The sequence below is a fragment of the Dreissena polymorpha genome, chromosome 1 (genome assembly GCF_020536995.1).
Source record: "Dreissena polymorpha isolate Duluth1 chromosome 1, UMN_Dpol_1.0, whole genome shotgun sequence".
Taxonomy (NCBI): domain Eukaryota; kingdom Metazoa; phylum Mollusca; class Bivalvia; order Myida; family Dreissenidae; genus Dreissena; species Dreissena polymorpha.
This window is the reverse complement of record NC_068355.1, coordinates 115857197-115872641: the sequence shown is the minus strand read 5'-3', so window position 1 is coordinate 115872641 and position 15445 is coordinate 115857197. Positions and strand designations below refer to the sequence as shown.

Below are 15445 nucleotides of genomic sequence, written 5' to 3'. Positions count from 1 at the left end.
ACCCGCGGGTCACAAAATTGAAAATTATATACGCTTATATCTTGCTTATTTTGTGAAAAGTTTTAAAATATTCTTTTCCTTAACTCTAGGACCTAGGGCTACCATATTTTGTATGTATATGTAGTGAGATATAGTAGTCCTCTACAAAGTTTGCTCAAATTATGCCCCTGGGGTTAAATTTGACCAAGCCCAGGGGGTCACAAAAGTGTACATGTGCTTAAATAGGGCCTATATTTAAGTATTTGCACGGTGCAGAGAATATTTGAATAGCCTTTTTTCAGCAGTGGAGCGATTCAGGGCCATCATGGCCCTCTTGTTTCAAAATTTTGAAAAGTTCCTGACTCATTTTTCACTTCACAAAATCAGGAAAAAAAGCCCTGGTTATCGAATGGAAAAAATAAAATCAGCAATTTTTCATCCCCAATTTGGAAAAGTACCTGTACACTACCATTTGGGAAAAATTAGCGCGAAAAAATCTGAAATTGGGAAAATCCACGTCGTGAAATCTTACAATTGGGAATTAAAGGTTTTATTAATTGCTTCCTATCAATAGCAAAAATCAACTCAAATATTGATTAACATTCATTTTGGCTTGTAATGTTCAGGCCCCAAAAAAGGTCTGTTTCGGGTGTCCCGACCGTGTCTCCGGAATCGGCGCCGACCCTCAACATTTTATTGGGGTCGCCAAAAAAAATTAAAAAATTAATAAATAAATGAATAACAAAAAAAAAGTTTTCTTCATTTTCGTTCATATAATTATGTAATATCAAGCAAACAAAGCATATCATATATATACATGTATTTCTCATTTAAAGCTTTAGTAGCCTTCCATTTTAGTACCCCTCGCCACCCCCCCCCCCCCCCAACCCAAAAAATAAGATAAAATCCCTACCTACCGACCCTGTTTTTTTAGCTCACCTGAGCACAACATGCTTGTGGTGAGCTTTCATGATTGCCTCAATTTGTCCGTCGTGCATCGTGCGCTGTCAACATTTTGCTTTGTGAACACTCTAGAGGCCACACTTATTGTCTGATCTTCATGAAACTTGGTCAGAACATTTGTCCCATTGATACCTCGACTGAGTTGGAAACTGCGTCATGCTGGGTCAAAAACTAGGTCACTAGGTTAAAAAAAAGAAAAACCTTGTGAACACTGTACATGTAGAAGTCACATTTGATGCCCAATCAATGTTTGTCTAAATTATATGTTGGTTGAGTTCAAAAATGGTTCTGGTCCGTTGAAAAACATGGCCGCCAGGGGGCGGGGCAGTATTCCTCATATTGCTATAGAGAAACCTTGTTAACACTCTAGAAGTCACAATTTTTGCCCAATCATCATGAAACTTGGTCAAAACACTGGTGTCATTGATATCTCGCACAAGTTCGAAAATGGTCCAGATAGGTGAAAAAACATGGCCGCAAGGGGGCGGGGCAGTTTTCTCTATATGTATATAGTGAAAACATGTGAACCCTCTAGAAGTCACATTTTTGGTCAAATGTTCATGAAATTTGGTCAGAACATGTGTTTTCTGGATATGACAGTTGAGTTCGAAAATGGTTTGGATCGGTAATAAAGCATGGCTGCTGGGGGGGGGGTCATTTTCCTTATATTTATATAGTAAAGCAGCTTGTGAACACTCTAGTTTAGCATGTCAAGGGAAGTAACTGCAAAATGGCTTTTGAAAAATTTTGTTGAATTGACAGAGTTGTCTCCCTTTTTAGCTCACCTGAGCACACCGTGCTCATGGTGAGCTTTTGTGATCGCCTTTTGTTTGCGTGCGTTGTGCGTCGTGCGGCGTAAACATTTGCTGTGTGAACACTCCAGAGGCCACATTTATTGTCCCATCTTCATGAAACTTGGTCAGAACATTTGTCCCATGGATACCTCGACTGAGTTCGAAACTGGGTCATGCTGGGTCAAAAACTAGGTCAAAAAAAGAGAAAAACCTTGTGAACACTGTAGAAGTCACATTTGATGCCCAATCTTCATGTAACTTTGTCAAAATGTTTGTCTAAATGATATGTTGGTTGAGTTCAAAAATGGTTCCGGTCCCTTGAAAAACATGGCCGCCAGGGGGCGGGGCAGTATTCCTTATATGGCTATAGAAAAAACCTTGTGAACACTCTAGAAGTCACAATTTTTGTCCAATCATCATGAAACTTGGTCAAAACATTGGTTTTATTGATATCTCGGACGAGTTCGAAAATGGTCTAGATTGGTGAAAAAACATGGCTGCAAGGGGGCGGGGCCGTTTTCTCTATATGTGTAATTGAAAACATGTGAACACTCTTAGAAGTCCCATTTTTGGTCCAATCTTCATGAAATTTGGTCAGAATATGTGTTTTCTGGATATGACGGTTGAGTTCAAAAATGGTCCAGATCGGTGGAAAAAACATGGCCACCAGGGGGTGGGGCAGTTTTCTCTATATGTATACAGTGTATACATGTAAACAGTCTTGTTGTGATAAGCCATAATGTTTAAGAAAGATAACCTGTACATACTTTCTAATACCGGTAGTTAACTAATAGTTAACTCCCTTGTTTAAACCTGGTACTTCTTTCATAAAATGTGGTGTACATAAAGACAGTAGTTTGCCTGCAATTTAATAAACCTATGTCATAAAATAACTGTACATGTACTAATGCACTGTAGAGCCTTATCTTTGATCTTTACTGATTAGCCATTTTAACCTACTGGTGTATTTAGCAGACTACTGTGCTTTGAAACTGTTTCCATGGCAACCTTGTTATTTGGCATTTTCTTAATTAGAAAGACTCTTTTGATTGAAATAACTTTTATAAATTCTTATTTTTAGCTCGGCTGTTTTCGGAGAAAAACCGAGGTATTGTTATAGCCAGCTTGTCGTCAGCCGTCCGCCGTAGGCGTCGTGCTAAAACCTTAACATTGGCTCTAAAATCAAAGTGCTTCCACCTACAACTTTGAAACTTCATATGTAGATGCACCTTGACCGGTTCACTTGCGTAAGCGAACGAGACGCACTACCACAGTTGTTTATAGTAAAACATTGAATTTGTGAATACTTTTTGTCACATTTTTAGTTTAATCTGAATGACACTTGCTGATCTTCACACACAGTGACAATCTTTATGAGCATAATATTTTTTGCTCATGGTGAACTTTTGTGATCACCTTTTGTCAATTGTCTGTCTTCCGTTGTGCGTCATGAATATTTGCCTTGTTAACACTGTAGAGGCCACATTTATTGTTGGATCTGCATGAAACTTTGTCAGAAGATTTGTCCCAATAATATCGTGGACGAGTTCAAAAATTGTTCCAGTCTGTTGAAAACATTTCTGCCATGGGGCCATTTGTTGTTCATTCTTCATGAAACTTGGTTAGAACATTTGTTCTATGGATTTATTTGGCTGCAAAGAACAGGTCATTTCTTTTTATCTCAGGTGAGCGACTTTGGGCCTTTCAGGTCCTCTTGTTAAAATATTTTTTTTAAGCACAAGAAGATTAAGTGGAATTAATGATAAATGATAGTTTTACATTCTGGAAGATAGCAAACTTTTGAATATGTTTTTTATTGTTTGATGATTCTGTACAATATGGCATTCTTTTATCAAACGATTAAAGCGAGACTCTACGATTCTTATATGTGTTTAATTGTAATATATTGATAAATACATGTTACAATAACACAAAATAGGCAAGACATTGAAGACAAATTTCATAACATGCAGCAAAGACAAATTAGCGCCCCAAGCCGATGGTGATGAAGATATTTTGTACATATTTTTCTACAATAACTGAAGAATTCATCTTTTTTTTAGGATCGGAGTTAGTGTTTGTGTGTCATATGAATAGACATCGCTGCAGGAATTTAAAAACAACCATTAAACTAAATTAAGATTCGCATCGTACATGCATGATATACATTCTGGTGAATTCGACTTTACAGACATTTTCGATTTCAGAATTAAATATCTGGCTTATTTCGCATTTTTCGACACAATTGTTCTTCTTTACTTTTATTAACCAGGTTTTCCGAAGGAAAAAACTGGTTATTAGATTGGCGAATGCGGGCGGGCTGGCTGGCTGGCGGGCGGGCGGAACAAGCTTGTCCGGGCCATAACTATGTCGTTCATTGTCAGATTTTAAAATCATTTGGCACATTTGTTCACCATCATTGGACGGTGTGTCGCGCGAAATAATTACATCGATATCTCCAAGGTCAAGGTCACACTTTGAGTTCAAAGGTCAAAAATGGCCATAAATGAGCTTGTCCTGGCCATAACTATGTCATTCATTGTGAGATTTTAAAATCATTTATCACATTTGTTCACCATCATGGGGCGGTGTGTCGCACGAAAGAATCACGTCAATATCTCCAATGTCAAGGTCGCCACGACTAAAAATAGATTTTTTTTAAAAACAAACTTACAAAGGGGGTTAATTTTGTTTGTTCATTTCAAAAGTTCAGTTTGAGTTTTCTCCTTTTATCATATTTTTTTTTCACAATGAAAACCTGGTTTTGTGACAATTTTGTCCCTTGTTTTAAATTAGATTGAAATGTATCACCTTGTTAACACTCTAGAGGTCACATTTATTTTCCAATCATAATGAAACTTGGTCTGAAGATTTGTCCCAATGATATCTTGGATGAATTCGAAAATGGTTTTTGTTGCTTTGAAAACATGGCCACCAGGGGTGGGGCATTTTTCCTTATATGGCTATATATGGCTTTAGTAAAACCTTGTTAACACTTTAGAGGCCACATTTATTTCCAATCTTCATGAAATTTGGTCAGAAGATTGGTCTCAATTATATCTTGGATGAGTTCGAAAATAATTATGTTTGCTTGAAAAACATGGCGTCCAAGGGGCAGGGCATTTTTCCTTATATGGCTATAGTCAAATCTTGTTAACACTCTAGAGGCCACATTTACTGTCCGATCTTCATGAAACTTGGTCAGAAGATTCATCCCGATAATATCTTGGAAGTGTTCAAAAATGATGCTGGTTGGTTGAAAAACATGGCTGCCAGGGGGCGGGGCATTTTTCCTTATATGGCTTTAGTAAAATCTTGTTAACACTCTAGAGGTTTATTTTTTGATCTTCATGAAACTTGGTCAAAAGATTTGTCCCAATAATATGTATATCTTGTTATCTCAGGTGAGCGACTTTGGGCCTTTCAGGCCCTCTTGTTTTCCAAGGAGACCAGAAACTGACCAATTTTTTATTTTGGCATTAGTGTTAGTGCTCATTTTATTTGTTAACTTGCAGATAATAAACTTTTGGATCAAAATTGAATGAATTTGCCTTCCTTTTGGGAAATTTTCAGACAGCAATTGGGAATTTTGTAGTTTTTCTACGATTGGGAAAGTACCTTTTGAGGGTACTTTATAAAGAAGGGAAAAAATCACTGAAAAAATATATAAATATGAAAATGCAACGGCTAGTTGGCTACACTCGTCAGGTACAGGTCACGGAATGGCACTTATACCGTCTGGGAATACTTCGAGACAGAAACATGTATTATCACACAGTCATACATACACTGTCACAGACTAACAAACACAGTCACAGGAACACAATTCCTCCTGGTAATACTCAACTCCGCCAAGGACGGTCCCAAGTCCGCGCTGAAAAAGCAGGAGGGTTGGGGGTAGGGCTAGCAACCCTACCCTGTTCAAACCTTATTGCTACAGAAATGCCAAACAGAATAACAACAGACATCACGGACCTGGCAGAAAGTGGACCTCCAGCTGGAGGACATATGACGCCGGACAGTGAAAGCCAGTGCCAACTGGAAGCCATCAGGCTGAAGACCATTACTCCACTAGGACCACAACCATCATCGGTACATGGAATGTCAGAACCATGTACGAGACCGGAAGGAGAGCACAAGTGGCTGCAGAGATTAGGAAGTTCATCCTCACCATCCAAGGGATCAGTGAATTAAGATGGACTGGCTCTGGGCAGAAGTGACTGACTTCTGGTGAGTTACTGTTGTTCTACGGGCATGAGCAGGAGGATGCAGCACACACCAAGAGATAGCCCTGATGCTTTCATAGTCGGCACCAAGAGCACTCATTGGGTGGGAGGCACACGGACCACGAATCATTACAGCCTCTTTCCTTGCAAAAAAGAAATGGATCAACGAGGACATAATCCAGTACTCTGCCTCGACGAACAACAGTAAAGAGGATGAAAAGGACAACTTTTACAATAGACTGTCAACCATCATACAAGACAGACCAAAAAGAAACATCATCATTCTAAAGGGTGACTTCAACACCAAGATCAGCAGTGACAACCGAGGAGATCATGGGGAAGCAAAGGTTAGGTGAGATGAATGACAATAGGAAGAGATTTGCTGACCTCTGCACCACTACTAACCTGGTCATCGGAGGAAGTGTTTTTCATCACAGAAGGATACACAAGGCAACTTGGTTGTCACCAGACCTGTCAATGGAGAACGAGATTGACCACATGTGCAACGCAAGGAAGTTTCGTCGCTCTCTTCAGGATGTACTTGTCAATAGAGGAGCAGACGTGGCTTCGGATCATTATCTCCTTGTCGCCTGATTGAAACTAAAGCTGAAGAAGAGTTGAACAAAGGGGCCCGGCCAACCCCAACGTAACAACACTGCCACACTGAAAGACACCTGGAAGCAAGAAGAGTTCAAGGTCACTCTCTCCAACAAGTTCCAGGTCCTAGAGGAGCTACTTGAAGAAGAGACCATAGAGCAGAAGTGGTAGAACATAAAAGAAGCAGTGACTTCAACGTGCCAAGAAGTTCTGGGCTCCAAGTCTTACACCCACACGAGTGGATATCAGCAGAGACGCTTCAGAAAGTTGTGAAAAGACAAGAAAAGAAGGCAAGTGTAAACAACAGCAGAACACGAGCCGCAAAATTTAGAGCACAAGAAGTGTACACCGAAGCAAACAGGACCTGTCTGTAGATTTGCCACCGATTTTCATCGTTTTACATGGAAAAAAGAGTGGCAAACGGTGGAGTATTGGAACATCAAATTTGATGAAAATTGGTGGAAAACAGTGACAAAAAAGAGGACAGTAGAAGAATTTACATCATCGATGGCATTTGGTGGCATTTTCTGGCAAACGGTGGAGTATTGAAACAAAATGCCATCGTTTGCCATCCAGTGGAAAATGATGTAAAATTTTACATCGTTTTTCACAGACCATGGCAAACGGTGGTGTATTGAAACAAAATGCCATCGTTTGCCATCCAGTGGAAAACAATGTAAAATTTTACATCGTTTGCCACAAACCATGGCAAACGGTGGAGTATTGAAACAAAATGCCATCGTTTGCCATCCAGTGGAAAATGATGTAAAAATTTTTATCGTTTGCAACAGACGATGGCAAACGGTGGAGTATTTGGACGAAATGCCACCGTTTGCCATCCAGTGGAAAATGGTGTAATATTTTAAACCGTTTGCCACAGACGATGGCAAATGGTGGAACAAGATGTACAATTAGTCATTGTTTTACGGATATTGATGGCACTTTGCATTCTCAGTTTGAATGTCACCTAACTGAAAAAGGATAAATAAAATACAAATTAGGTAAAGAAATAATGTATAACAATTTATTATTTGAAGTAGACAATGGATATATACACTCTGAACAAAACAGAATATTTCAAGTACTCTAGTGTTTCACAGTCCTTCGTTTTATTTCACTCCTCCCTTTACAGGTGGCGAAACAACTTCTTTGCAGCCTTACTGGCATCTGTTATGCCAGTGATGTCTAATAGCAGCTGGGCCTGAAATAAATGTTTACATTAAATTCTGTAACTTTATATAACAAGTTTGAATTCCTTACTTTCCCTATTTGCTCAGAGAAAATTGGTACTTTTACCAGCACTTGTCTGTGACATAATAAGACATTAAAATAATTTTACAAATTACAGAGTAAAGATAAAATTGTTTGAATCTGTTATAAGTGAATTGAGATCAGTTAGCAATAACTAATGCTTCAGTTTGCCACCGCATACTGTAGCTTTAAGTTATATACTTTTTGTAATAATTACTTTTGTGTACCCACCATAATTATGTCCTGTTGACAGGCAGGTCTTGACAATCTGGTTGAGGATCTGGTTGTTGTTGCTGGATTTGTTTTTGCTGCGGTTGTTGTTGCTGGGGTGGTTGTTGCTGCTGCTGGGTTGATTGCTGCTGGAGTTGTTGTTTTCGCTGCTGCAGTGGTAGATGCTGTTGGAGAAGTTGCTGCTGTTGGAGAAGTCGCTGCTGAAACTGTTGCTAATGCTCTGTAAGTCGGCCATCAAGCTGTCGAAAAAAGTATGACAAACCATAGAAATCAATAAATCTGTAGTCATCTACCCTTAATATTGAAGTCCTGCTGGTTACTCAAATAAATGTAATTTTGATCTTATATCACGTTTTGAATAAGTCAATTTAGGAGATAAAGTGTCAGGTTGCGGGATAGCTCAGTCTGTAGAACACCAGCCAAGTTAATGAGCACTTTTTGCTCAGGTTAGATTAAAACTAAACACAATTATGACAAAATATATTTAACACATTGTCTTTTTATTTTAACTTAATTTGTTGGAATGATTAGTACAAATTTAATATTGCTACAATTATAATGATGTTTAATTCTAATTGCTATTGGTATGAAAATGCACAGTGAAACCTAAACATTTAATTTATTAATTTATTAATATAAACATTAACATCATTAATGAGCATTGAGTGCTCATCATGCACAGCACAAAACTCCCTTTAAGCATCAGTTCCCTAGCATGATAAACTTCCAATACTACATTCAACCTTATTAATTTCCACACATTAGGTCTAATTACTTCCTTAATCAAGCTGCAAACTGCACTTATTGTAAATTCGTATTACATCATTTAAATTAATTAATTTGCCATAAATATCACATCCAAAAAAGGTCTACAATGATGACATAAGAAGCATTAATTTTAAGGAATATTTAGAAATATTATGAAAAGCACAAACCTTCAGTTATTGTTCTATTCCTAGACAGACTGCTGAAACACTGTATTCATCACTCTTTAACAACACTTCATGTCACTATCCAAATGATATCAATTATACATTATTATTTTAAGAAATTGTTGGTAATGGAATAACTCATCTCTACTGTTTGTGAAATTAATTTAATTTCATTTTAACAACAAGTTTAACCTGTATATTTTCCAACATGTGTACCGGCCAGTATTTCAAACCAAGAGGAAAACCATCTGTGTTTGAATTCAGCCAATCAGAAAAGGCTGTTAAGCCAACAACACATAGTGGTTATCAGATAGTTTGTAAACCTCAGCTGTAGTGGCTGTAGTTTGATATTCAGAGAGAGTGTATGTAACTTGAACAGGGTTAAGAAATTTTAATTTGTAGAAATTGCTTTGCAAGTTACAACAACTACTACTGCTGCTACAACAACAACAACAACTGCTGCTGCTGCTACTGCTGCTACTTCTGATGCTACTACTGCTGCTACTACTGATGCTACTACTGATGCTACTACTGCTGCTACTACTGCTGCTACTACTGCTACTACTACTGCTACTACTACTACTGCTACTACTACTACTACTACTACTACTACTACTACTACTACTACTACTACTACTACTACTACTACTACTACTTCTTCTGCTACTACTACTGCTTGTAACTACTACTGCTATTACTACAACTATTACTGCTTCTACTACTACTACTATCACTACCACCACCACCACCAACACCACAGATACTACAACAACTACAAAACTGCTGTTACAACAATAACTACAACAATAACAACAGCAACTACTACTACTTCTACTACTTGTACTGCTGCTGCTGCTGCTACTACTACGACAACAATGATGACCACGACGACACTGCCGACTACTTCTACTGCTACTACTGCTTCTACTTAACTACTACTTCTTCTACCACCACCGCTACTGATACAACAACAACTTCTCCTACAACTACAACAACAACTATTACTATTACTACTACTACTTTTACAACTACTACTACTGCTACAACTTCTATCACTACTACTACGACTAGCTATACTACTGCTGCTACTGCATCTGCTACTACTAATACTTCTACTACTACTACTACTACTACCATCATACCACTACTTCCGCCACCGCCACTGATACAACTACAAATGCAACTGCTACTGCTCTTACAACAAAAAACAGCACTCTGAGATTTGTTTTTTAATGCCTATGTCCAGAATACTTGTAAAAAAATGACAAACAGTGTTTTCCGCACACATCTGACTTCTGTAATAGCCTGAAATAACTAGTCCTAACTTTCCGCATATAAGTGTATTTTCCGTATACAAAATCAAGCTTTGCAAACAAAAATCTACTTTCCGCCTATAAAAACCAAATGTTCGCAAAAATATGCGGACAAATTTTCTTGAGCAATAAAATTCCGCAATCTCATAAAAAATCAAATATCCGCACATTTCAGTCTTTTTCCCCATTATTCCGCATATTTTCTTCATTATTCCGCATATTTTTGCATATTTTTACTCGTTTTCCGCATGGAATTGCGGAAAATGTCATTTAATTATATGTACATTCAATTTAAATTAAAAGAACTGTTTTTGTTTTCTGTTCTGTCAGAGAGCATTTTGTTTGAAAATGTTCTAAGTTTTTTTTCCATCGTTTGCCACTCAGGTTTTCTTGCAAAATTTTCTAAGAGCCATTTTCTCCTATTCAAAATGTACATTTTCCACTTCAAAAAATGACAAAGTCCTGTTTTTCATCGTTTGCCATCAAATTTCCACCGTTTTACATCGAATGCCACTGTTGATTTCCATCGATTAGTGGAAAACGATGGCATTTCACCATTTTCCATCGTTTTCCATCAAATTTTTACCGTTTGCCACACTTTTACATGGCAAACGGTGGCATTTGGTGGAAATTGGTGGCAAATCTAGAGACGGGGAGTGTCAAGCCAAGTATGAGAGCACACAAGCAGAACTACCGAGAGACACTTGTAACAGTGCCTGAAGAGGCAGCCTATCAGAACAGAACTAAAGATCTATACTCCATCACCAAGAGATTAGCAGGAAAGTGGACAAAAATGGAGGAGTATTAACAGATGACAAAGGGCAGAAGAAGTGGTGGATTGAGCACTTCCAGGAGCTACTCAACAGGTCAGCTCCTGCGAACCCACCGAAGATTCTGCCAGCTACAAGCGTTCTGCCAATTAATTGCTGACTTCCCACAAAGGAAGAGATCAGCAGCGCCATCAAGCAATTGAAGTCTGCAGGACCTGACAGCATTACTGGCAGAAGTGCTTAAGGCTGACGTGGAGACCAGTGTGGATCTACTACACCGACTCTTCAGCAAGAAGAAGAAATTCCAACAGAGTGGAAAGAGGTTTATCTCATCAAGCTTCCCAAGAAAGGTGACCTCAGTTCCTTCTCCAACTACCAACCCATGACAGTTCAAGGCGAGGCGCTGGAGGAGGTGGACAGCTTCACCTATCTCGGCAGCATTTGGGAAAACCAGGGAGGAACGAATGCAGATGTCATAACCCGCATCTGTAAAGCACGAGCAGCCTTCCATCAGCTGAAGAACTGATGGGCAAACACATCTCACCTCAGGCAAACACATCTACAGTACAGCTAACGCGGCACAAACATTATCCGCGGCTACGCCACGGCCAGATTATTAGTACGCGGCGGCCAAATCGTGTGTTCACGCGGCGTATCGCCGTGGCACTCGGCATCGATCCGCGCAACGACGCCAAGTCTATGTTAACCTCGCGTACTTTCGCGGAGTAAATCCGCCGCATACGTACGCGGCGGATCGAGTGAAAAGATATCCACCTACATGTACATACATGTATGTGTAGCGCAGAATTAATTACGCGCAACTGTTAATGTTTCGTTCGATTATCATTATCATTATTAAATTTGTAATCCGAAACATACTTCCGAATTTTAATGCTAACGCGACCTTTGATAAATTCTAGCGTCAAATAAACAGTGCTAAAATATCCTTTGTTTCATTAAAAGCGCGCGAAAATTATGCAGACGTGTAGAACGTCGTTTGGAAAGTTTGGGTGTATTTTGTGTTGTATAAAAACATGAACATCACGTCAGGCGTAAATCGCGTGTTCAGTGGAAAAAAAAACGCCCCGATTAGACGTTATTTCATCATCTCTATAAATAGTAACCAATGCCAAAATGTATTTGATACTTAAGGAAATATCAAGAATGTTTGTGTATCGTAAATATTTACCAGCATTTGCTTTAAAACTGGAATATACGGGATTATCGGGTAATTAGTAGCGATATTAACTGTATAATATGAACAAAATAAAACGTGCTTATATACGCATATTCAAACAATAGTTTTAATAAGCTGATAATTAACAAAACAACAAATATGTTGTCACCGTCTTGATTATTGATGTGGCTTCAAACTGCTAATTTTCTCAGCTTAAATTTAATAGCAAAATCAACATGCAATTAATTTATAAATCCACCATATGCTGGAGCCTTGACCACTTGTATGTGCGAAAACATCATTACGTGACCTTGTTTATGTGTGAAATACATACACTACGGGCGGGAAACAAACTTAATTGGCCAGACACATTAACTATGCTTACATGTATATGCTAATACAATCCGCGCACAATAACTTAATTATGATTTTAATTATTATTATAATTGTTCTTTCAAAATTTGTTAACTACATGTAACTAATAATTTTAAAAAAGATTTTTATTTCATGATGCGCATCGACTCGACATCATGTCGCGGATAGCGGCATGCCTCGGCGGACAGATGCGAAGTTTCGCAGCGTAATGTGACTTGCCGCCGCATACTGACGCGGCTTCAATGATTGACGCGGCATCGACTCGTTTCGCCTTGCCGCCGCGGATCGCGAAATACGTTTGTTCCGCTTTGGCTGTACTGTACTCATGTCAACTGCCCATGTAAGAAGAGAGCGTATAAACTCGTGTTATCAGTATGCTTACTTCTGATTGGTCATTATACGGGTTTCCCATCATTATGTGCGTGTTTCATGAGCTGGGCACCGGCACTACAACACGCTCCCTGTAGTAATCTGTTTCATGTACAATTGTCTTAAAGTATCTGCCCTTCTGATTGGTTGCTAGGGTCTGTAACTATACGCATGTGCTTGTTCTAAAAAAAGTAACTTAATGGAAAAACAAAACTCTTGCACATATTGTTTTTTAAATATGTTAACATTTTATTAAAAAATAAGCAGCATAAGAAACATTTGATAAAGCTTCTATTAGTCCATGTGATAAGCAAACTAACATAATAAAATAATTGCGTGTTACGTAATTAAAAATCATAGCATCATCCTGGATTAAACATGACCTACTTTCCAAGGATCATGAGAAATCCTGAAAATGATCATCGTAATAGTCATTATTATTATTAGTGGAAACCCATCAAATTAGTAACAACTTCTAAAAAAAAACAAAACAACATCTATCCAGCTTTTCTTGAAGGTTTTTTGTTTAAAGGCACGATACTATAAGGAGGATCAATACTATGAGAGTAAGGGATACTAATAGGCTGATGTATCAACACTGATTCATCTTCGTATATTGTAATTATATTAGTTTGATTTAATGTCTTGTATTATCTTTTTACACCAAATGATGTAACTTTACTGTATGACCTTGACATCACTTCTAACGTGTATGTTTTTGTTTACATTAATAACATGATAAAAGGTGCTTTCTAAGTTATCTGTGGGCAAAAGCTTATTACCACCATATAGTGTAATGAAAATTTGGACATTATTGTGTTATTTTTTTATTGATAAATCGTTTTCCATCTGCCAAGCTTTTAGATCCTATATATTTTTATGCTTTTTTAGCCTCAAGAATTCAAAAATAGTTTGGTGGCTGCAGCTTAGTGGGGATGTTGTCTGCTTAGTGACTCGGAGGGGTCGGTATTGATCCTTTACGTAAGTGGAAGTGTTCTGTAGATCACCCTTAAGACACAAAATACTGGTCCTACCCGGGAAACAGGTTGTTTTATCATGTTTACATTTAATTAAAGCTGTTGATTCTAGCATAAACTGATTAAACATAGGTTATCAAACTAATCTAAGATGTCAAATCAATTTTTATTGTCAGGATTATTAATGAATAATAAAGTGGAACTGAAGGAAAGCATACTTGTTTTGCAATTGAAATATCTCATAAATATAGTTATCTCATATGGTTTTAATTTTCTTTTGCAAGCTTTTGTTGCTTTGTTCAAATTTAATGTTTTTATTATATTCTATTTATTTACAAAGAATGTTTTCGTTTATTCCATAATTAAGGAAAACGGTCAGAAAAATCATTATGTCAACATGAAAGAAACATTATTTCATGAACCCCATTTAGGGCTTCTTTTGATGTGCATGCACAAATGGGCCAGTGGCTTTGGTTACATATTCAAACTGGCAAGGAACTGAAGATGAAAAGTTGCAAAGTTTCACACTTTATTTCAAACATCACTGAAATCGGTCTCAAAATAAAATAATATTCCATCTGGAAAACAACATGCCAACCACTACATGGTGGGACAAAGTGTAACTCGTTCTTATGTTGGCTTTGATACTCATTCTGACTGATGTGTGGGTTTTTAGAAATATTTAAGTCAAAATAATACTAAAAAGATATAAAAAAAACTCACAAAATTTGACAGAATATAAAAAATGTGAGCTTACACCTGCTTTACTCTAGATGATTCAAGTGTACCGAAAGCTTTGTTGTAGTAGTAATGTACCATAATTATGATATACATATTTCAGAGAAAACCCGAGGTATTGTCATAGCCAGCTCGTCATCTGACGTCCGCCGTCCGCGTCGTGCTTAAACCTTAATATTGGCTCTAAAATCAAAGTGCTTCCACCTACAACTTTGAAACTTCATATGTAGATGCACCTTGATGAGTTCTTCACGCCACACCCATTTTTGGGTCACTAGGTCAAAGGTCAAGGTCACTATGACCTCTAATATTAAACTTTAACATAGGCTCTAAAGTCGAAAAGCTTCCACCTACAACTTTGAAACTTCATATGTAGAGGCACCTTGATGAGTTCTACACGCCACACCCATTTTTGGGTCACTAGGTCAAAGGTCAAGGTCACTGTGACTTTAAAAAAAATAAAAAATTCTGACAAGGTTTCATTTATTCAAAACTGCACCCGTAGCCGAGCGTGGCACCCGTTATGCGGTGCTTTTGTTATTCTTATGCCCTGGTAACTACTGATGAACAGAGGAATATTGGAATTGGCTTCATTATGTGTACAAGGTTAACCCAAAATGGCAAGTTTCATTAAACATCAATCATTATTCCAGCAGACCATTAATTTTTTATACTTTGATAGATTATGTCATTGAACAACCACCGCATTTGACCTTGACATTGACTTACATTTGGATTTAGACAAATTCATAA

At 37.8% G+C, this 15445-nt stretch overlaps 2 protein-coding genes across 4 annotated transcripts in view; one reads left to right on the top strand and one right to left on the bottom strand.

Moving 5' to 3' along the window:
• LOC127846093 (metal cation symporter ZIP8-like) overlaps positions 1-15445 on the top strand; it is a 113317-nt gene that overhangs the window by 9312 nt on the left and 88560 nt on the right. Inside the window, exon 2 of one of the 2 annotated variants that reach the window (XM_052377273.1) lies at positions 13869-13958. The exons of the other annotated variant lie outside the window; for it this stretch is intronic. The gene's annotated coding sequence lies outside the window, so the exon portion shown is untranslated. The remainder of the gene's footprint in view (positions 1-13868; positions 13959-15445) is intronic. 2 annotated transcript variants of the gene reach the window in all.
• On the bottom strand, positions 7570-9420 carry LOC127846183 (uncharacterized transmembrane protein DDB_G0285607-like). Of its 2 annotated transcripts, XM_052377365.1 has the most exons (3): positions 8977-9420; positions 8042-8280; positions 7570-7760 (listed from the first exon to the last, which is right to left on the bottom strand). In XM_052377365.1, exons 2-3 carry the CDS (start codon positions 8274-8276, stop codon positions 7717-7719), a joined length of 279 nt encoding a protein of 92 aa, XP_052233325.1. In that variant the 5' UTR covers positions 8277-8280; positions 8977-9420; the 3' UTR covers positions 7570-7716. The 2 variants fall into 2 exon arrangements, with proteins under 2 accessions (XP_052233325.1, XP_052233321.1); XM_052377361.1 differs by lacking the exon at positions 8977-9420 and having other exon boundaries at positions 8042-8838.

Coding starts and splice junctions, on each gene's coding strand:
- LOC127846183 (XM_052377361.1), bottom strand. CDS start 8,330: ATGACTACAGATTTATTGATTTCTATGGTTTGTCATACTTTTTTCGAC. Junction 7,761..8,041: donor GTCAACAGGACATAATTATG/GTGGGTACACAA, acceptor CATTTATTTCAG/GCCCAGCTGCTATTAGACAT.